The sequence below is a fragment of the Pseudophryne corroboree genome, chromosome 6 (genome assembly GCF_028390025.1).
Source record: "Pseudophryne corroboree isolate aPseCor3 chromosome 6, aPseCor3.hap2, whole genome shotgun sequence".
Taxonomy (NCBI): Eukaryota; Metazoa; Chordata; class Amphibia; order Anura; family Myobatrachidae; genus Pseudophryne; species Pseudophryne corroboree.
The window spans coordinates 496033309-496056938 of record NC_086449.1 but is presented as its reverse complement, the minus strand read 5'-3'; the positions used below and the strand labels follow the sequence as shown (position 1 = coordinate 496056938).

At 44.0% G+C, this 23630-nt stretch overlaps 1 protein-coding gene across 1 annotated transcript in view; it reads right to left on the bottom strand.

Moving 5' to 3' along the window:
• Positions 1-23630, bottom strand: part of ARID2 (AT-rich interaction domain 2) — a 214070-nt gene that overhangs the window by 121019 nt on the left and 69421 nt on the right. The window contains exons 4-5 of the mRNA XM_063927351.1: positions 6159-6292; positions 5247-5465 (exon numbers count right to left, since the gene is read on the bottom strand). Coding sequence (XP_063783421.1) covers positions 5247-5465; positions 6159-6292 — 353 coding nt within the window. The remainder of the gene's footprint in view (positions 1-5246; positions 5466-6158; positions 6293-23630) is intronic.

Below are 23630 nucleotides of genomic sequence, written 5' to 3'. Positions count from 1 at the left end.
ATACATTGCTGCCCAGGGCGCCCCCCCCAGCGCCCTGCACCCTCAGTGACAGTTGGTGACTGTTGGTGAAGTGTGCTGACAACAATGGCGCACAGCTGCAGTGCTGTGCGCTACCTTATGAAGACTGAAAGTCTTCTGCCGCCTGTTTCTGGACCTCTTCAACTTCGGCATCTGCAAGGGGGGTCGGCGGCACGGCTCCGGGACGAACCCCAGGGTGAGACCTGTGTTCCGACTCCCTCTGGAGCTAATGGTGTCCAGTAGCCTAAGAAGCAAATCCATCCTGCACGCAGGTGAGTTTACTTCTCTCCCCTAAGTCCCTCGTAGCAGTGAGCCTGTTGCCAGCAGGTCTCACTGAAAGAAAAAAACCTAACTTAAACTTTTATTCTAAGCAGCTCAGGAGAGCCACCTAGATTGCACCCTTCTCGGCCGGGCACAAAAATCTAACTGAGGCTTGGAGGAGGGTCATAGGGGGAGGAGCCAGTGCACACCACCTGATCCTAAAGCTTTTATTATTGTGCCCTGTCTCCTGCGGAGCCGCTATATCCCCATGGTCCTTACGGAGTCCCCAGCATCCACTAGGACGTCAGAGAAATATATCTATATATATATCTATATATCTATATATATATACACACACACATACATACTAGGGTTTCAATCTCTGCTGATAAGGTACCTGTCCATGCTGCTACAGCGCTATAAACCCATGCCGACACAATCGCCGGTCTGAGTAGTGTACCAGAATGTGCACGCTATCTGCAGGATCCCTGAGGATAGCTGTTAAGTCAGGACTACCTTTTGGGCAAACGTGACACCCTAGGGGAAGATTCCCATCGTATCCTGGCCCTAGTAGGGAAAGGATACTCCCTGAGAATTCTTTGTGGGAAACTGCAGTCTCTTGTCTGGAGATTCCCGCTCTTTTTCATCATGAGAGGAGGGAAATTTACCTCAGCTTTCTTCCCCTTAAACATGTGTACCCTTGTGTCAGGGACAGATGAGTCATCAGTGATATGCAAATCATCTTTTATTACAATAATCATATATTGAATACTCTCCTGCCATTTTGGCTGTAACTTTGCATTATCGTAGTCGACACTGGAGTCAGACTCCGTGTCGATATCAGTGTCTATTATTTTGGATAGTGAGCATTGAGAGACTCTGAAGGTCTCTGTGACATAGGGACAGACATGGGTAGATTCCCTGTCTGTTCTCTAATCTTTTGTGCAATAAATTCACCTTAGCACTTAATTACACATATCCAAACAGGTGTCGGCGTTGTCGACGGAGACACCCCTCACACACACATTTGCTCCTTCTCCTCCTTAGGGGAGCCTTTTACCTCAGACATGTCGACACACACGTACCGACACACCACACACTCAGGGAATGCTCATCTGAAGACAATTCCCCCACAAGGCCCTTTGGAGAGGCAGAGAGAGAGTATGCCAGCACACACCCCAGCGCTATTAACCCAGGAATAACACAGTAACTTAATGTTAACCCAGTAGCTGCTGTTTATATTGATTTTTGCGCCTAATTATGTGCCCCCCTCTCTTTTTACCCTCATCTACCGTGTATCTGCAGGGGAGAGGCTGGGGAGCTTCCTCTCAGCGGTGCTGTGGAGAAAAAACATGGCACTGGTGAGTGCTGAGGAAGAAGCCCCGCCCCCTCGACGGCGGGCTTCTGTCCCGCTTAAATATACATTTTCTTGGCGGGGGCTCATACATACATACATACATACAGTGCCCAACTGTATATATGTGTACTTTTGCCAAAAGAGGTCCATATGCTGCCTAGGGCGCCCCCCCCCCCCCCCGCGCCCCGCACCCTTACAGTGACCGGAGTATGTGAGGTGTGTTTGGAGCAATGGCGCACAGCTGCAGGGCTGTGCGTTACCTCATGTGAAGAACGGAGTCTTCTGCCGCCGATTTCGAAGTCTTCTTGCGTCTCATACTCACCCGGCTTCTGTCTTCCGGCTCTGCGAGGGGGACGGCGGCGCGGCTCTGGGATCGGACGACGAGGGCGAGATCCTGTGTACGATCCCTCTGGAGCTAATAGTGTCCAGTAGCCTAAGAAGCAGGACATAGCTTCAGAGAGTAGGGCTGCTTCTCTCCCCTCAGTCCCATGATGCAGGGAATCTGTTGCCAGCAGAGCTCCCTGAAAATAAAAAACCTAACAAAATACTTTCTTACAGCAAGCTCAGGAGAGCTCACTGAACAGCACCCAGCTCGTCCGGGCACAGATTCAAACTGAGGTCTGGAGGAGGGACATAGAGGGAGGAGCCAGAGCACACCAGAATCTAAATTCTTTCTTAAAGTGCCCATGTCTCCTGCGGAGCCCGTCTATTCCCCATGGTCCTTACGGAGTCCCCAGCATCCACTAGGACGTTAGAGAAATATATATATATATATATATATATATATATATGTATATGTGTGTGTATGAGGACCCTGACGCACCTAGCCCCTCAGGGTACAGAATATAGTGATAGCAATATGTTTGATACAGGAGAATGAAATCCACACAACAGCTACAGCCACACTCACAATGTAGAAGTTATTACAGATAACCAATAGAACTGCACTGGACTAGTAAAACTACATATAAATATGTATGAATATAGATATAACAATGCACAGTAGATACTGGATGTATATAACAGAATACTTGTACTAAATATTCAGATAGCAGTACACTTGTTCTTAACTAACACTGTCTAAAATTACACAGCGCTGATGAGACAGGCGGCTTTACAGAAGAGACAGAGCCCTGCAGTCCCAGAGATCAGCCCAGCTTGTAGTGAAGATGGCGCCAAAATCTCTGTCAGGGAGTGAGGGAGAGTGAAATGCAGCTCCAGGCCGGGAACACAGCTGGGGGGGGGGAGCTACAGGACAGCGCCTTATCCCCTATGCTGGTCCTCACCACCGGGTACTGCTGCCTATATAAAACGGATTTTAGTAAATCCGACCTGTGCTCCCTGCCCTGGTGGATATAACGGGGTCCCTGTGCAGTACAGTGTCCACGCCAGCGGCGCGGTCCATCTCCTGGGACCGCAACTAACCGGCGGGTCCCATCTGGGGGACTCTCTTACCTCCTCCCTGATGTGGACCCACGCGATCCTGGAGAGTGTCAGAGGTGGTGTGCTTGATGACCGGTGCACCTCCGCTGCAAGTACCCAGGAACCCGGCCACGGGAGTATGCAGCGTTGCTGGGGAGGTGATGGAGCCGTAGCACAGAATGTCAAAATGACATAAACAGTGCTGTGGCCCTTGAAGTCTTCTTAAAAAGCTCTTTTCAGGGCTGCCTAGCGCAGCCCCACCTGTTAGTGACCTGCTCTGCACCAACTAACAAACTGAACCCCAGTGCCTGGAGGCAGGGTTATAGAGGAGGTGGTGCTATGCATCCTGGGAACAGTCAAAGCTTTAGCCTGTGGGCGCCTCGGATCAAGATCCAACTCTGCTCCCCGTTGTATTCCCTGTGGAATCCCAGTGTACCCTGCTGCAGAAAAATCACAATTGACCCGTCTTACTAGTTTTCTTTGGCTAAACGATTTACATAAATTTTTCTTTAAGGTGTGATATTTTTGGAGGTTACCCTAACTATTATTAAACCACTTCGCCAAAGGACTGTAGATGTGATCGCACAATCTGATTATTCTGCTTCCGTTTTATAATTTGTGTATACATGCTGTGTGCAACCGTTTGCGTAAAAAGGGAGCATTTTGGAAAGAATATGCACACACACTAATACATGCATATCATAGTACTACTGAAACCGTTAGCTATTTTAACGGATAAAAGGAGCAATATGTATTGATTTTAGAGGGTCCGTGAAAAAAAAGTAACCGCAAGTCTAAAAACAGATGTGCAAAAGAGAATGGTCTTGTATGTTTGGAAAACAGCATAATTAGACACCTTCAATTAGGGATAAAGCGTTATGTTAGTTCTTTTCTTTCATGTGATCTGTTTTCCAAATGACGAAATACCAAGCATCATTTTATACATGAACACCTAACAGATCTGAAAATGCTTGTGACATTCCTTACATGTTAGTATTCTACCATATCCCAAATATGCTCCATTTGAGATCTACTGAAAACATTCCCCACACCATTACACATTACCACTAGCCTGAAACACTGACACAAGGCAGGATGGATCCATTGATTCATATGGTTTATACCAAATTCTCCTGAACCTACAACCAGCATGTTGCATAAGAATCAACAGACAAGGAGACATTTTTCCAGTATTCAACTGACCAGTTTTGGTTAGCTTGTACTGAGTATCGTGATACATTTACTAAGGCTTCTAAAAAAGAAAAGTGTTGTTGGTGCCCATAGCAACCAATAAGATTATATCATTTTCCAGGATGCAATATAGAAATGATAGCTAGTATCTGACTTTTTTTTTTTTTTTTTGGAAGCTTTAATAAATCTACAACCATTTAGACTCAAGTGTCTTGTTCTTAGTTGGCAGGAGTGAAACCAATAAGTTGGTATTCTTCTGCTGTAGCCTCTTAACTTCAAGGTTCAATGTGATGTGCGTTCAGAGACGCTCCGCTGCATGACACTATTGTAGCGCATGGTCATTTTAGTCACGGTTCCTTTCTCATCAGCTTGAACCAGTCTGCACATTCTCCTCCGACCTCTCTCATTAACAAGGTGTTTTCTCTCACTGACTGGATGGTTTTGGTTTGCGCCACATTTATAAAAATCCCAGGCAAATCACCAGTATCTAAGATAAATAATCCACCCTGTCTGGCACCAACAATTCAAAGGTAAAGTCACTCTGGTCCCATTTCACCCCCATTCTGGTGTTTGGACTGACCAGGTGAACTTTTCCAATATGTATACAGAAAGGACACCACTTGTCTTCAGTATCAATTTAAACAACTGAACATGTGAAGCCTCTTATTTACCTACAGGCCAGAGTTCCTGCACTCTATAGACCACAAAATATCTTTTGCAAACCCATATCTGTACTGCTTGCTCTCACTGGCTGCATCAATCCTGCCAGTCTGGAAAAAGACAGCGCTGCACACATGACATCTTTTTCTTCAGATGGCAGGACCACCGTACTGCTAGGGGAAGTGAGCAGGTGAGAGCGGAGCAGAGATGAACAAGTACAGCGTAATAACCATTTGTGACAGACATATATTAAATGATTCCTAGATTCTTTGCAATTACGCTATAGGAAAAAAAGCAAAAATTACGAAGCAAATAAAAAATTAGACAGTATACTCACTATCATCAAATACGCCAGCATTAGCAAGTAACAAGGTGATAATTTTTGGATCCTTTTCAAGCTGCATTACGTGCTTGCTTTCATTAGACAGAAGTGTGCAAACATTAATTGCAAAATCCACTTCATTAGGGAGTCCAGATAAAAGTGAAAGCACCAGTTTGTTATAATCATTTGGTGTATTGAAGTCCATGGTAAGTCCATAACTTTGTCGCAAATAATCTGGATTGAAAACAAAACAAACCATAAATAAAATTAGATATGATATGATATGATAACTACACATTATTTTAAGAGAAAACAAATGATCACATTATTTAAATCTTATACTTCTAATTTAGCAAGCATACAAGTGCAAGTGAGCCTCAATGGCTAATTATCACATTACTGGGCACCAACATCTTCTTTGCAAGCTTGCAACTGTATCTCAGAAGTAGAATCTATTATGTTTTGTTGAAAAAAAATTTCCACGTGTATACATTAATCGAGGGGTTATTTTATCTTTAGGATTTCAGAAGCAGACTCAGAAATCTTTAAGAAAAATTGATCGTTTCAGACGTAGGTATATTTTTTATGCTATATTTTTTCTTTAACTTGACTTGAGAAGACTCTCCTCTTACCAGACTGCGTAACTAAAAGGTATACTTGAGCAGATGCCTCTTTGCCCATTTAACAAAATACCCATGATCAGATGCTATCACAAATGCACAGCTAGCTGCTATACAGCAATACAATAAAAGCATCTGCTTTGGAACATTAGTTCTAGTGGGAACCATACCTTACGCAGAAACCTGACATGGAGGTTGAGACCTTTATAATAAATAAAAGTTTCATGTGTCAGAGTCTACATAAATGATAACCAAAGACTCTTCATGCATTAGTTATTCAGTAAAAACTCTTGACACATCAGCTTACCTGGTACAACGTGCTGCTGGTAATTGTAGGTGCATGGTATTGCACCAATTGGGAGCTGTGGTTTAAGATTACCAGGCTGGACTTCATCATCATCTTCTCCAAAGTGATGAACTTTTTCATATTTTTCCAAATAGCTATAATCAAAAAATTTTGATAAACATGAAAACGCATCATAAATCTCACTCTCGTGCATTAATCCCATAGCCTTCTCCCATGGATACATTGTATAATGGTGTCCCATTTAAGATCTGCTTTGTTCAAATGTCCTTTTAAAATAAATGTTAATACTAAGAGCAGCAGAGATTCAGTATCTAAACTATATCAGCAAGTTGCAGCACCGGCAGGGGGTTGATTGAGCAGCACCGCTGCCGTCCAGAGGACTGCCTAATGCTGCTAGCTCTGTGTAATAAAAACTATATGAAAATAAATTATAAAAATAAAGCTTGGGCCGCTTAATAGCAGCCAGGCTGTTTAAAGGTGAACTGGCTCCTAACGGCACCAAAACAAAACTGTTTTGCCTCAGGCTGTGGGCGGGTTATTTGGGGGGTAGGGTAAGGACCGGAGCATCCTGTTATAGGTAAAGCTTTAACGGTTTGGTGCCCGGTCCTAACCGCCACCTGCACCCCAATGTCTCCCCTGTGGAGCCCTATGGACCCTGAAGAAGAAAGTGATTTCCATGTGATCATGCAATAGATCGCATGGTAATCACAGTATTGGCACATCACCGCCGAGTGAGAGTGGCCTCTGGCCACTCCCAGTGGGTGCCCATCGCACTTCGCAGTGCGATATATCTTATGTGGTTTTAAAACCACATGCGATCGCACTACGATGCAAGAGATATTAAGTGCAGCACATACTATCTTGAGACGCGACATTCGAGCGGAGTGCCCGCGCATCGCCTCTCAAGGTACCTAAAATGTGCATACAATCCTTCAATTTCTCTCACAGATGAGGTCAAAATCGAAGGTTAGCACCGATTATCTCACAAGTGTATGGGCACCATAAGGTGCATACACACGGCGAGATATTGACTATAGACGATTTTGACTATGCGATTTACCTTGAACTCCCCCAGAGCCCAGAAGCACCGATATTGTCTATACACACAGTGAGATTTTGTCTATGGCATACTTTGTACTAGATAGCCAAGACTGACTTGACTGCACACAAAAAGGATTTAGAAAACCTGCGCTTCTTCCTTTATTTGAATTGCTGCTAAATGGGATAAAGATACCTGTAATCCCCTACAGGTGATTATATATGCATACAATGAGGTTTTTCCCAGAGCGCCAATCAAAAACATATAACCGATATTCTCAATGTTTATACATATTACATAAATGTAAAACATAGTAAATACACTTAATTGCTTAATCTCTACTTATCCAACACAACACACTATTTTCGGTTTCAGACAGAATTTAAAACACTCTTAATCCATAAAAACATATATTATATAATGTTCCTTTAAGCCCAGTTCCTTATTCAGGCTGTTGGTTCTTAATGACACAGAGTAACTTTAAAAAAGCAACACACTTTCTCCTACTGAAATTCCAGATTTTCTGCTGTGTATACAGCTTTTGTTTCCAATTGAAATCAGAATCTGATTCTTATACACATGAAAGAGTCTTAGTTCTTGAAAAACACACACACATATATATATATATATTTGTCCCCGAAACGGCGTAGGACTGAATTAAAGATTATCTAATTTAATACTCAGTCTGCAGTGCCGCTGATTCCTGCTTCACTATATATATATATATACACACGTGTATGTGTGTGTGTGTGTGTGTGTGTGTGTGTGTGTGTGTGTGTGTGTGTGTGTGTGTGTGTGTGTGTGTGTGCGCGCATCTGGTGTGTAGTCCAAGTGCAGAATGACAACGTGTATTTCCCAGTATTTGGGTTACTTGAAGAATGCTTTCAGTCAAATAATAATTGTCAATGTAAGAGTTCTTTAGCTTAAGGTTACTGTATTTTTTCTTGCGATACCGATCCCGCATCGGTATCGCGAGCTGTATTCACATGGTGCGATTCGCACTAACTTTCCTTACGATTTTGACTATATAGTCAAAATCGTCAAAATCGTAAAGCTACATTGCACCGTGTGTATGCACCTTAAGTAGTGCAATTGTCCTCAAACATGGGAGATTAATATTGGATGATCATATTTTTAAATAACCCATTCAGTTAATACATTTCATATGCCACATGTAAAAATAAGAATTTACTCACCGGTAATTCTATTTCTCGTAGTCCGTAGTGGATGCTGGGAACTCCGTAAGGACCATGGGGAATAGCGGGCTCCGAAGGAGGCTGGGCACTCTAGAAAGATCTTAGACTACCTGGTGTGCACTGGCTCCTCCCACTATGACCCTCCTCCAAGCCTCAGTTAGGATACTGTGCCCGGACGAGCGTACACAATAAGGAAGGATTTTGAATCCCGGGTAAGACTCATACCAGCCACACCAATCACACCGTACAACTCGTGATATGAAACCCAGTTAACAGTATGAAACAACAGAGCCTCTCAACAGATGGCTCAACAATAACCCGATTTAGTTAACAGTAACTATGTACAAGTATTGCAGATAAATCGCACTTGGGATGGGCGCCCAGCATCCACTACGGACTACGAGAAATAGAATTACCGGTGAGTAAATTCTTATTTTCTCTGACGTCCTAGTGGATGCTGGGAACTCCGTAAGGACCATGGGGATTATACCAAAGCTCCCAAACGGGCGGGAGAGTGCGGATGACTCTGCAACACCGAATGAGAGAACTCCAGGTCCTCCTCAGCCAGGGTATCAAATTTATAGAATTTTGCAAATGTGTTTGCCCCTGACCAAGTAGCAGCTCGGCAAAGTTGTAAAGCCGAGACCCCTCGGGCAGCCGCCCAAGATGAGCCCACCTTCCTTGTGGAATGGGCATTGACAGATTTTGGCTGTGGCAGGCCTGCCACAGAATGTGCAAGCTGAATTGTATTACAAATCCAACGAGCAATAGTCTGCTTAGAAGCAGGAGCACCCAGCTTGTTGGGTGCATATAGGATAAACAGCGAGTCAGATTTTCTGACTGTAGCCGTTCTGGAAACATATATTTTCAGTGCCCTGACAACGTCTAGCAACTTGGAGTCCTCCAAGTCCCCAGTAGCCGCAGGCACCACAATAGGCTGGTTCAGGTGAAACGCTGACACCACCTTTGGGAGAAACTGGGGACGAGTCCTCAATTCTGCCCTATCCATATGGAAAATCAGATAAGGGCTTTTACAGGACAAAGCCGCCAATTCTGATACTTGCCTGGCAGAAGCCAAGGCCAATAACATAACCACCTTCCACGTGAGATATTTCAGATCCACGGTTTTTAGTGGTTCAAACCAATGTGATTTTAAGAAACTCAACACCACGTTGAGATCCCAAGGTGCCACAGGGGGCACAAACGGGGGCTGAATATGCAGCACTCCTTTAACAAATGTCTGAACTTCAGGTACTGAAGCTAGTTCTTTTTGAAAGAAAATCGACAGAGCCGAGATCTGTACCTTAATGGAGCCCAGTTTTAGGCCCATATTTACTCCTGCTTGCAGGAAATGCAGAAATCGACCCAGTTGAAATTCCTCCGTTGGGGCCTTTTCGGCCTCACACCATGCAACATACTTCCGCCATATGCGGTGATAATGAGTTGCTGTGACCTCTTTCCTGGCTTTAATAAGCGTATGAATGACTTCCTCCGGAATGCCCTTTTCCTTCAGGATCCGGCGTTCAACCGCCATGCCGTCAAACGCAGCTGCGGTAAGTCTTGGAACAGACAGGGCCCCTGCTGTAGCAGGTCTTGTCTGAGCGGCAGAGACCACGGGTCCTCTGAGATCATCTCTTGAAGTTCCGGGTACCACGCTCTTCTTGGCCAATCCGGAACCACTAGAATTGTGTTTACTCCTCGCTTTCTTATTATTCTCAATACCTTTGGTATGAGAGGTAGAGGAGGGAACACATAAACTGACCGGTACACCCACGGTGTCACTAGAGCGTCCACAGCTATCGCCTGAGGGTCTCTTGACCTGGCGCAATACCTCTCTAGTTTTTTGTTTAGGCGGGACGCCATCATGTTCACCTGTGGACGACCCCATTGATTTACAATCATTTGGAAGACTTCTGGATGAAGTCCCCACTCTCCCGGGTGGAGGTCGTGCCTGCTGAGAAAGTCTGCCTCCCAGTTGTCCACTCCCGGGATGAACACTGCTGACAGTGCTAGTACATGATTCTCCGCCCATCGGAGAATTCTTGTGGCTTCTGCCATTGCCATCCTGCTTCTTGTGCCGCCCTGTCGATTCACATGGGCGACTGCCGTGATGTTGTCTGACTGGATCATCACCGGCTGGTGTAGGAGCAGGGATTTTGCTTGACTTAGGGCATTGTAAATGGCCCTTAGTTCCAGAATATTTATGTGAAGGGCAGTCTCCTGACTTGACCATAGTCCTTGGAAGTTTCTTCCCTTTGTGACTGCCCCCCAGCCTCGTAGGCTGGCATCCGTGGTCACCAGGACCCAGTCCTGTATGCCGAATCTGCGGCCCTTCAGAAGATGAGCACTCTGCAGCCACCACAGAAGAGACACCCTGGTTCTTGGGGACAGGGTTATCAAGCGATGCATCTGAAGATGCGATCCGGACCACTTGTCCAACAGGTCCCACTGAAAAATTCTGGCATGGAACCTGCCGAATGGAATTGCTTCGTAAGAAGCTACCATCTTTCCCAGGACCCGCGTGCAGTGATGCACCGATACCTGTTTTGGTTTTAGGAGGTCTCTGACTAGAGAAGACAACTCCCTGGCTTTCTCCTCCGGGAGAAACACTCTTTTCTGGACTGTGTCCAGAATCATTCCCAGGAACATTAGACGTGTCGTGGGGACCAGCTGTGACTTTGGGATATTCAGAACCCAGCCGTGCTGGCTCAGCACTTCCTGAGATAGTGCTACTCCCACTAACAACTGTTCCTTGGATCGTGCCTTTATTAGGAGATTGTCCAAGTACGGGATAATTAAAACTCCCTTTTTTCGAAGGAGTATCATCATTTCCGCCATAACCTTGGTAAATACCCTCGGTGCCGTGGAGAGTCCAAACGGCAGCGTCTGGAATTGGTAATGGCAATCCTGTACCACAAATCTGAGGTACTCCTGGTGAGGATGGTAAATGGGGACATGCAGGTAAGCATCCTTGATGTCCAGGGATACCATGTAATCCCCCTCGTCCAGGCTTGCAATAACCGCCCTGAGCGATTCCATCTTGAACTTGAATTTTTTTATGTATGTGTTCAAGGATTTCAAATTTAAAATGGGTCTCACCGAACCGTCCGGTTTCGGCACCACAAATAGTGTGGAATAGTAACCCCGGCCTTGTTGAAGTAGGGGTACCCTGATTATCACCTGCTGGGAATACAGCTTGTGAATCGCTGCTAGCACCGCCTTCCTGTCTGAGGGAGCAATCGGCAAGGCAGATTTTAGGAACCGGTGGGGTGGAGCCGCCTCGAATTCCAGCTTGTATCCCTGAGATACTATTTGAAGGATCCAGGGATCCACCTGTGAGCGAGCCCACTGATCGCTGAAATTCATGAGGCGGGCCCCCACCGTACCTGGCTCCGCCTGTGGAGCCCCACCGTCATGCGGCGGACTTGGAAGAGGAAGCGGGGGAGGACTTTTGTTCCTGGGAACCTGCTGTTTGCTGCAGCCTTTTTCCCCTACCTCTGCCTCTAGACAGAAAAGACCCTCCTTTTCCCCGCTTGTTTTTCTGGGTCCGAAAGGACTGAACCTGATAAAATGGCGCCTTCTTAGGCTGTGAGGGGACATGGGGTAAAAATGCTGACTTCCCAGACGTTGCTGTGGAAACTAGGTCAGAGAGACCATCCCCAAATAATTCCTCCCCTTTATAAGGCAAAACTTCCATGTGCCTTTTGGAATCTGCATCTCCAGTCCACTGGCGAGTCCATAAGCATCTCCTAGCAGAGATGGATAATGCACTTACTTTAGATGCCAGCCGGCAGATTTCCCTCTGTGCATCTCTCATGTATAAGACTGAGTCTTTGATATGGTCAATTGTTAGCAGAATCGTGTCTCTGTCTAATGTGTCAATATTTTCTGACAGTTTATCTGACCACGCAGCGGCAGCACTGCACATCCATGCTGACGCAATAGCTGGTCTAAGTATAATGCCTGAGTGTGTATATACAGACTTCAGGATCGCCTCCTGCTTTCTATCAGCAGGTTCCTTAAGGGCGGCCGTATCCTGGGACGGTAGTGCCACCTTTTTAGACAAACGTGTGAGCGCTTTATCCACCCTAGGGGGTGTTTCCCAACGTAACCTATCCTCTGGCGGGAAAGGGAACGCCATTAGTATCTTCTTAGGAATTACCAATTTCTTATCAGGGAAAGCCCACGCTTCTTCACACACTTCATTTAATTCATCTGACGGGGGAAAAACTACAGGTAGTTTTTTCTCCCCAAACATAATACCCTTTTTTGTGGTACCTGGATGTAAATCAGAAATATTTAACACCTCTTTCATTGCCTCAATCATGCAGTGAATGGCCTTAACGGGCATTAAATTTGACTCATCGTCGTCGACACTGGTGTCAGTATCCGTGTCGACATCTACTTGTGCCATCTGAGATAGCGGGCGTTTCAGAGCCCCTGATGACTTTTGAGACACCTGGACAGGCACGAGCTGAAGACTCGGCTGTCCCACAGTCGGCATGTCGTCAATTTTTTTATGTAAGGAGTCTATACGTGCACTCATTTCCTGCCATAAACTCATCCACTCAGGTGTCTGCCCCCCAGGGGGTGACATCCCTGCTAAAGGCATCTGCTCCCCCTCCACATCATTATCCTCCTCAAACATGTCGACACAGCCGTACCGACACACTCCACACACACAGGGAATGCTCAAACAGAGGACAGGACCCACAAAAAGCCCTTTGGGGGGACAGAGTAAGAGTATGCCAGCACACACCAGAGCGCTATATATATATAGGGACTAACTGAGTTATGTCCCTAATAGCTGCTTTTCAATAATATATATTGCCAAATTTAATGCCCCCCCTCTCTTTTCCCTCTTACTGGTATTGTAGATTGAAGGGAAGAGCCAGGGAGCTTCCTTCCAGCCGAGCTGTGAGGGAAAAATGGCGCCAGTGTGCTGAGGAGATAGGCTCCGCCCCTTTTTCGCGGCCTATTCTCCCGCTTTTTATGGAATTCTGGCAGGGGTATTTTCCTCATATATAGCCCCTGGGGCTATATATTGAGGTATTTTAGCCAGCCAAGGTGTTTTTATTGCTGCCTCAGGGCGCCCCCCCCAGCGCCCTGCACCCTCAGTGACCGGAGTGTGAAGTGTGTGAGAGGAGCAATGGCGCACAGCTGCAGTGCTGTGCGCTACCTTGGTGAAGACAGAGTCTTCATGCCGCCGATTTTCCGGACCATCTTCTTGCTTCTGGCTCTGTAAGGGGGACGGCGGCGCGGCTCCGGGACCGAACATCAAGGCTGGGCCTGCGGTCGATCCCTCTGGAGCTAATGGTGTCCGGTAGCCTAAGAAGCCCAATCCGGCTGCAAGCAGGCGAGTTCGCTTCTTCTCCCCTTAGTCCCTCGCTGCAGTGAGCCTGTTGCCAGCAGGTCTCACTGAAAATAAAAAAATCTAAGACTATTACTTTCTAAGAGCTCAGGAGAGCCCCTAGTGTGCATCCAACCTCGGCCGGGCACGAAATCTAACGGAGGCTTGGAGGAGGGTCATAGTGGGAGGAGCCAGTGCACACCAGGTAGTCTAAGATCTTTCTAGAGTGCCCAGCCTCCTTCGGAGCCCGCTATTCCCCATGGTCCTTACGGAGTTCCCAGCATCCACTAGGACGTCAGAGAAACTTATTTTAATATTTCATGGAATATGATCACATCATGAGAAAAAACAAATGCACAGGTGGGCACCTTCACAATTACAACCAGCAAAGTACTAAAACAACAAAAAAAGGTACATAAATTCATGTACCATTTCTTTACAGATTCAAATTCAATTGTGCAATATTTATACAAATCTAAAGTACCCTAAACTAAAGATAATTACTGTACTGTTTTATTATCACACTAAAAAAAAAAAAAAGCACACAACTGCTTACTTGGAGAGCCTGGTGGTGGTCCTACCTCTGAGATTCCCATTATTGAGTATATGTTCTATGTACAGTACTACTTTCTGTAGAGCTTACCAAGGTGCTGGTGGCACAATTATTTGACCACTTCTTCCAGCTATAGTAGCATTCAAACTAAAATTAAAATCTGAAAGTACCACAAAAGAATAGTGGAACCAAAAAGACTATGGTCAGGATTCAATTACTCGCGGAAAATTACAGAGGGTGAAAGAGAGAGGTAGCCTCTGGCTTTAATACCTGGGGCAACTCAATTGTACTCCCTTTTTCTCCCAACAGTTTTGTCAGCACATGTTAAAGTAGGGCGTTAACAAGCATAACAAGTTAAAAGTTGACAGATTTGCATGTTAACATGGTTGTGGCACCTGTTAACCTGTCAGTTATCTGAGATTTATTTTAGACCCGCTGAGGCAGATGGAAAAAAAAAAAAGCCTGAAAACTCATGGCTTGGGGGCTAATTGGATAGCCCCCGGAGGATCAAGCAGCCCATAGTAACCCACCACGACAAACTGAATTCCGGTCTATACTGTATCAATCACATACAAAATGGAGTGTGTTGAATGTGCAGAAATTACAGATTTGGCTAAATCACTGTGCTCTTACAAGACACCTTTTAAGGGGTGGTCTTCTGTATGCCGGCGGTCGGGCTCCCGGCGCTCAGTATACCGGCGCCGGGAGCCCGACAGCCGGCATACCGACACTTATTTTCCCTCGTGGGGGTCCACGACCCCCATAGAGGGAGAATAAAATAGTGTGGCGCGCGTAGCGTGCCACCGCGCCCGTAGCGTGGCGAGCCCGCAAGGGGCTCATTTGCGCTCGCCACGCTGTCGGTAAGCCGGCGGTCGGGCTCCCGGCGCCGGGATGCTGGTCGCCGGGAGCCCGACCGCCGGCCAGCCGTAGTGAACCCCTTTTAAGATCTGAAAGCTAACAACTCCACTAGCTAGATGAAGATTAGCTAGATGATTAACTTCAGCACCTTAACAGCTCCAACATTTACAACCGCTAATATGCTATAGAATACATGCTAATAACATAAAAAAAACTAACGGACCAGACTGAAATCCTGATTTCCCAACAACATTAATATGAAGGACTCAATTCAGGAACTAAAATTACAGCCAACATTCACTAATTTAGAGTGTCCTGTTTTTAACTCTGGTAAAGAAATTACAGATATTGCTATTTTTCGGTCTTACTCCTGAAGTGGCGAGCAAAATTCAGTGAGAATTCTGTGGTTTGGACACCCTAACCAGGTGTTTATACGGGTTTAACAGCTATGCGATGCTAAACAGAGTGTAATTGGGCATGACAAGCATGATAATTGGCCAAAACAATTTATCTACTCCATCAGGCACTTATTAATTAGCACTGTGTAAAAAACAATTGTGGCGCCCCATAGAGTAATACACAAAAATTGCTGAGTAAAATACTTTCACTATACGATGGGAGGCTGGACTGCACACCCTAATTGTTAACATAATAGGTGCTTGCTGAAACTTGTAGTGCCACACATTAGTTAGAGTTTAAGTGCTAAAGTGTTCCAATAATGATGCCCCAAAGCAGCCTGGCCACATCAGATCCTTCACTGCCAACTCACTTTATTTAATAAGCTAATGTATTGATGATATGTAATGGACTTTAGTAAAATATGATATGACTAAATATGAAATATTTCATTAATTGTTGTAATAGATGGATATGAAATTCTTTACCGAAAAACCTATTTCATCCCAATCTATAAAAGGTCATAATATCTGAGTCTTCATTTTATTATAATCAAAAAATATGAGACTTAGGGGTACATTTACTAAGCAGTGATAAGAACTGAGAGGTGAGCCAGTGGAGAAATTTCCCCATCAACCAATCAGCAGCTCTGTATCATTTTATAGTATGCAAATTATAGGTGTTACTTCAGTGCTGATTGGTTGCCATGGGCAACTTCTCCACTGGCTCACTTCTCCGCTCTTATCATTGCTTAGTAAATGTACCCCTATGTTCAAATCTTTTCTTATAAGTTGTATAAAACTAGTGACAAGCAGTTATGATATTCTGCATAGGAACCCTTTCAATGCAATGTGATACAGACTAGCCCTGAAGAAAAGATCAGTGTTCTTTACTGCTTTAAACACTCAAGCAGCTAAGTGCACTGTATTGCAGCTATGGTATAGCGTATTGTTATTTTTTTTTTACTTTTACTTTAAAAGGAGTTCTTTCTTCAATAGCAGAACAGTGGACAGAGTTTACTGAATATAATAGTCATGGAGTTCCCCTGTACTTTGCACAAAACAACATTAAAGCATTTTCCTGTTCCAGCTGAACGGGATAGCCCCTGGAGGTTACAAATCTTCAGCCATAAGGGGCACAGTGTAAAAATGGGGGGGCGGGGGAATCTCAAAAACACACTATATATTATAAACAAATCTTACATTGATCAGTGCACTGAGGGACTAAACCAAGTTTGCTCTTTTAAACTATTTTTGTTTATACTCCTAATTCTCATCAACAATTGCAAGAGAAAGGATTTGCAATACCTGAACTGTCTAGATATGCTTTCTCACCATGACACCCAAACCATCAAATGCTACGATTTGGTCGCATATGAAACCTAAGCTAGGCACTGAAATCCACTCTACTTACACCTTACATAGCCTATCACTGAACCAACGCTGAAGTATTCTTCAAACAGCGAGCCCTGTTTTACATGCCAACACCTGTCTGCACCACTTTCACTATGAACACACAGTACAGCGTTTCCTGCCACACATACTGTATACCAACCTTTAAACACACACACACATTATAAAATGTTGTATTTTTAATCTTATTAGCAATAATTGTTTTATGCAATATAGATAGATTGAAGCAGCACTGTGGCACAGTGATTTCGCTTTATCTCACATCACTTAGGTATGGGTTTCATTCTAACCAGCATCTTTTATGTGTATAGTTTGCATGTTCTCCCCTTACTTGAAGGCGCTTAGGCTCCTAAGGTTTATAATACAGGTTGAACTCGATGGACAATTTGCCTTTTTTCAACCTCATTAACTATGTTACTTTGGGTGCTCTGATTTCCTCCCTCATTACAAAAACATAGTAGTACGTTAATTTGCTTCTATTAAAAAAAACATTTGGTGTGTATATGTGTGTCCATGTAGTAGGGTGTAAAGGGGTCAATTCAATTAAATGCAAAGTTAATAGCGCTGGGAAGGTGGTCCTGGCGCTATTCAATTCAGCAAGCTGCTTTGTCCGAGAATACCGGTACTCGTGCCTTAAACAGGGTGTTAAAGTGAAAGAATGCGTGCACTCTGACATAAGTGCCCCATCGTAATGCTGTTGGTGCCACGCTAGTGTACAAAACAGCATTGCAGCACTATTTTGATGGATTTCTGCTCGCACCACCGGAGGGATGGGAGCAGAATTTAACTAGTCTGCCAAAGCAGCACGCTGAATTAAATTGTGCCGGGACCACCTTTCCAGTGCTATTCACTTCGAAATCAATTGACTCTACCCCATAGATTGTTCGCTCCATGGAGTGATGTGAATGAGTACATAACATTTTTTATTTTATATATATATATATATTTATTTTTAATTATTTTTTTTAAATGTGTTTGATATAAATTACTGTTCTATATCTGTTCTAATAAATATAAAATATGTTCCTTGTGTGTGCCATGCTTGTAGCATCATATTCAAAAAGACTTGAGGCTGTAACTGCAGCCAAAGGTGCATCAACATGTACTGAGCAAAAGCTGTGAATACTTTACATGTGATTTCTTATTTTTTTTATTTTTAATAAATTTGCAAAAATCTTGTTTCATGTTGTCATTATAGAGTATTGTGTGTAGAATTTTGAGGGAAAAAATTAATTTATTCCATTTTGGAATAAGGCTGTAACATAACAAAATGTGGGAAAAGTGAAGTGTAGTGAATACTTTCTAGATGCACTGTAGTTCTGGTCACACTGTGGTTGGTAATATAATAAGTTATGCGTTGTTTTATTTCTACCCTAATTTTATAGATAAATACATGCTATATATATATATATATATATATATATATATAGCATATTCAAACAGAGGAGCATCATGTAATTCTTAACAATGTATCCATACTTTGTAAGGCTATTCTGTATACTGGAATAACAAAAACATAGTTATACTGCAGTTTACAGTACTTGGGTTCTCAAAGCACAGCGCTGTGTACAACAATTTCTTACCTAAAGTAATGTAAAGGTGTATACACAGTTGCCGTGAAAATTAACGATGTAGCTAATTTTCACCCTTCCTGAGCGACGTCATTCACTTTCTCGGCAAGTGTGTATGCCGCTGTGCGATGCGCAGCCCCGCAGGTCGTTAATTATCATTGCTGTTGGCTGTGCATGCAGTTCAATTTGGACTGTCGTCCAGGAGCTGCATGCACAGCCCTACTGCGACGTGACGTTACTGAGCTATACGGTCGTCAGTGCCACCGACTGCCCCTGGGTGGGGAAACACTAGGTGACGTCGCTCATGGAGCACGATGCCTAGTGTGTACCAACCATTAGTGTAAAATTTGTGCCTTCATCATAGGATCATTTTGTTCCTACAATGGCATGCATGCATGTACCCACTTTCATACGGAAGTGTATAGATTGGTATGCCAAGATGACGGCATCAGCAAAGATGGAAAATGTTGCATCTTTTGACAGAGGAAGCTGGTTTTATCAGGTAGTTAGTTGATGGAGTGCAGAAGTGATACATGAATGTGCCTACTTACACAGACATGCAAATCTAGGCACCAGTTGGCAGGATGAAATTATTTAAGAGATTTAAGTGGTGAAGTACATAAGCTTTGAGGTGTGTTTAATTAAGTCAGCTAAACCATTGTGTATATCATTTTTGAATTGCAACTGCATCATATCAAATTTCTTCTACGCAAAGCAATACTTGTTTGACCCTACCAGAAACAGTCATTGCAAGAAAATCTGTACTTGCTTGACCGTCTTTAAAGAGGTTAATAACATTCAGCTTTTTTTTTACACAGATTTCTAAAATGTACAAAATACAGAAAATGAAAAACAAAAAGAAGGAGCAAACTGTAAACCCATGTGTGCTAAACCTACACTATAAAATTGCTACGTGACCCAAAAGACTACTAAACTATAAGTATAGCAAGATGATTTACACACACAGGAGAGAATTCAATTATCTAAAGTGACGGGAAATCGCGGGGTGATATTCAATTGTACCTGTTATCGTGTTGATTGCGGCAATTATCAGTCGAGTTTAGCCGCATAAAGCAGCAAAACCTGACTACACAAATGGTCGTGACACGAAAAGTCCTGCTTGGGCGCCCAAACTGGTCACGATAACATTTGAATATTGCCCAAAGAGGGAACTCATTGTTTTGCACTGCCGCAGATCCCGCCTCAAGTGACAGCTATTCGATTGATTGCGACACAGTGCGCCCAGAAGTTTGCACAGGTTTAGCCAATTTACGTGGCTAACCCCCGGAGCATTTGGTCAAGAAAGTAATGGGCACCTGCAACACTCTCCCCCAGCGGCACAAACAATAGAATATCGCCCGTCACTTCAGATGGTAGGCGCGAGCACGAGAACACAACTGAGTGCCCCCCCCAAAGAACATAAACAGTAAAACTGTCAAAAATAATATTGGTATGACTTAACAACTTTAAATGGGTATGCTTTTATACACATTCCCTTCACCCACGTAATTTGGCATCCCCAGGTTGAAATTAACATCCAAGATAGAAGTATTTCTTTTTTTCAAAACGTAAGGCATGAAACTTCTCCCTGACATCACTGACTAGTGCATGGAAAACGCAAGCATGTATTTAACATGGAAAACATTTGCTTTTGACATATTCCTCCTATAGACAGACAAGCAAATTACCTCAAGTAACTATGGAATACTAAGAAGAAAAATATAATTTCCAATATTTATAGAGGAGTTCAGCAAGTAGATCACTGATGGGCACAGACGGGAAGCCAATAATACATGGCAGCTAACGTATTACTCCTTATAGCATTCTTAGATTTTCTAGATTGAGGATGATTTGAAAGATAAATAACGTGACACTATTTAACAGAAACAGACGTGGGTATATTATAAAATTAAGTGGTTTCTATGCCAATAAAGTGCAGTTTACCATGGGTAGGGATGCAGTCACAATGTCAACAACCATAATGTTGACGCGTAGAATGTCAACATTCTGCCGGTAGTTGCGGATTAGGGTTAGGATGTGGAAGCAGAGGTTCAGGGTTAGGCAGCTGGCGGAGAGTTAGGGATCTTACTGCTGGAATCGTTACATCACCACTGATGTAACGTTATCGTCTTCAGAGTCGAAAGTCATCGTCATGTCATCGTTGGACACAGAAGACATCATGTGAGCCAACAAACCCACCAAACAAGGTAAGTCACCACTGGACCACAGGAACATTTTGTCGACATTCTAATCATAAATTATTATTATTATTATCCTTTATTTATATGGCGCCACAAGGGATCCACAGCGCCCATTACACAGTACATAGTCAAATGAGCAAAAAAGAAAACAGCACTTACCGTACAAGACAATATAGGACAGGTATAGAAAACCTGGGGTTAAGTGCCATCAAAGTAAGTATGGAGTATAAGATAGTGTAAGTAAGAAAAGGAATGGCACAGGAGGAAAGAAGTCCCTGCTCTTGCGAGCTTACAATCTAAAAGGTGAGGGGCTAACAGACCAGAGTGACATAGTAGGCGTAGACAGTGAGCATAGACAAGAGGGTTAGGAGAAGAGTTGGCTGGGTTTGGGGAAGAAGTGGGTCTTGAGAGCCCGTTTGAAGTTTTGTAGAGAGGTTGGAGAGTCGGACGGGGAGAGGTAGAGCATTCCAGAGATAGGGAGCAGAACGTGCAAAATCTTGTAGGTAGGAGGTAATCAGTTGGCAGGAGAGACGGCGTGCATTAGCAGAGCGAAGAGGACGGGTGGGAATGTAAAGAGAGATAAGGTCAGAGATGTAAGAGGGAGAAGAGTGGGTGAGGGCTTTGTAGGTAAGTGTGAGAAGCTTGAATTGGATTCTGAATGGGAAGGGTAGCCAGTGAAGGTACTGCAAGAGAGGGGATGTGGATGTAGTACATTTGGTGAGGAAGATGAGATGGGCAGCAGCATTGAGGATAAACTGAAGTGGAGAGGCGCATTTTTGAGTGAGGCCAGATAGAAGGAGAATGCAGTAGTCCAATCTGGAGATGACCAGTGAGTGGATGAGGGTCTTAGTACCATCCTGGGTGAGAAAGGGTCTGATCCTGGAGATGTTTTTGAGATGGAAATGGCAGGTTTTTGAGAGGTACTGAAAGTGTGGTTTGAAGGAGAGGGAGGAGTCAAGGATTACTCCAAGACATCGCACTCGGGGGCTAGAGGAGATAGTTGTTCCATCAATGGATAATGAAATTGTGGGTGGTGAGGTTATGCGGGAGGGAGGGAAGATGATCAGCTCAGTCTTAGACATATTAAGTTTAAGAAAGCGCTGGGACATCCAGGAGCAGATAGCAGAGAGACAGTTGGAGATACAAGTGAGGAGAGCAGGGGAGAGGTCAGGGGAGGAAAGGTAGATTTGAGTATCATCAGCGTAGAGATTATGGCCCTCATTCCGAGTTGATCGGTCGCAAGGCGAATTTAGCAGAGTTACACACGCTTAGTCTACGCCTACTGGGAGTGTATCTTAGCATCTTAAAAGTGCGAACGAAGTTTACGCAATATTGCGAACAAAAAAAACTTAGCAGTTTTAGAGTAGCTCCAGACTTACTCTGCCTGTGCGATCAGTTCAGTGCTTGTCGTTCCTGGTTTGACGTCACAAACACTCCCAGCGTTCGCCCAGACACTCCCCCGTTTCTCCGGCCACTCCTGCGTTTTTTCCGGAAACGGTAGCGTTTTCAGCCACACGCCCATAAAACGCTGTGTTTCCGCCCAGTAACACCCATTTCCTGTCAATCACACTACGTTCGCCGGTGCGAACAAAAAGCCGTGAGTAAAAATCCTTTCTTCATAGCAGAATTACTTAGCGCAGTCGCAGTGCGAACATTGCGCATGCGCTCTAAGCTGATTTTCACTGCGATGCGAAAAAAAAGAACGAGCGAACGACTCGGAATGAGGGCCTATATTTTAGTCAAAAGAGCTAATGAGCTCACCTAATGAGGATGTGTAGAGAGAGAAAAGGAGAGGCCCAAGAACAGAACCTTGGGGGACACCTGCTGGTAGAGGACGTGGGGAGGTGGAGTCATGAGAGGAGACAGAGAATGAACAGTCAGAAAAGTAGGAGGACAGCCAGGAGAGAGCAGTATCACGCAAACCAAGGGAGTAAAGGATTTGCAGGACAGGGTGGTCTACAGTGTCAAAAGCAGCAGAGAGGTCAAGGAGAATAAGCAGAGAGTAGTGGCTCCTGGATTTAGCAGCAAGGAGGTCACTGCAGACTTTCGTGAGGGCAGTTTCAGTGGAGTGCTGAGGACGGAAATCAGACTGGAAAGGGTCAAGCAGTAAGTGGGAAGAAAGAAAGTGAGGCGGTTGTAGATAATACGCTCAAGGAGTTTGGAGGCAAGAGGGAGAAGAGAGATGGGTCGGTAGTTGGAGAGGTGTAGACATGTCATCACTGACAACATGATGAATGTCAACATTAAGAATGCATACAAAATATACCCAACCCTCACGGAACTGATCAGACTAACTACAACAAAGCAGTATACAGTACGTAAAGTTAAAGAAAGGAACCCTTTTTCAGTAACGTAGCTAGACAATAACTGCTGTGAATTTGGATTGTAAGAGACCCAGTAAGTAAAACATAATACATTTCCCGGTGAAAAGAATGGATACATTTTGACTTTTAAAAACAACACTAAGTTTTATATACATTAGATCAATAACCTAGATTTATGTTTTCAATATACAGTCACTATATGCCATAGTAGTCATTATTAGTACAGTAATGGTAATGCCAAAGTTCACAATCTGAAATACACTCAGACAAATCTAAATGTTAATTTATGAATTAGGTTTAAAAACTAAAAACAAAAATGAATACATTTGTTACAGTCCTCCACAATTCTAAAATGTACTCACCATTACATACAAAGCCCGCAAAACAATCACTCCTCCTTACATTAAAATACTCTTCCTTCTTGCCCCCTAGATTGGTCTCTGAACTGCACCTGACCTCGTTTTCCGTAACCACCTCTAACTCCTGCCTACAAAAGTACCCCCATGCCAATTATGTCATTTCCTAGCACATCCGATCACACGTTTCCACAGAATTCAAATTTCTCTGATAAA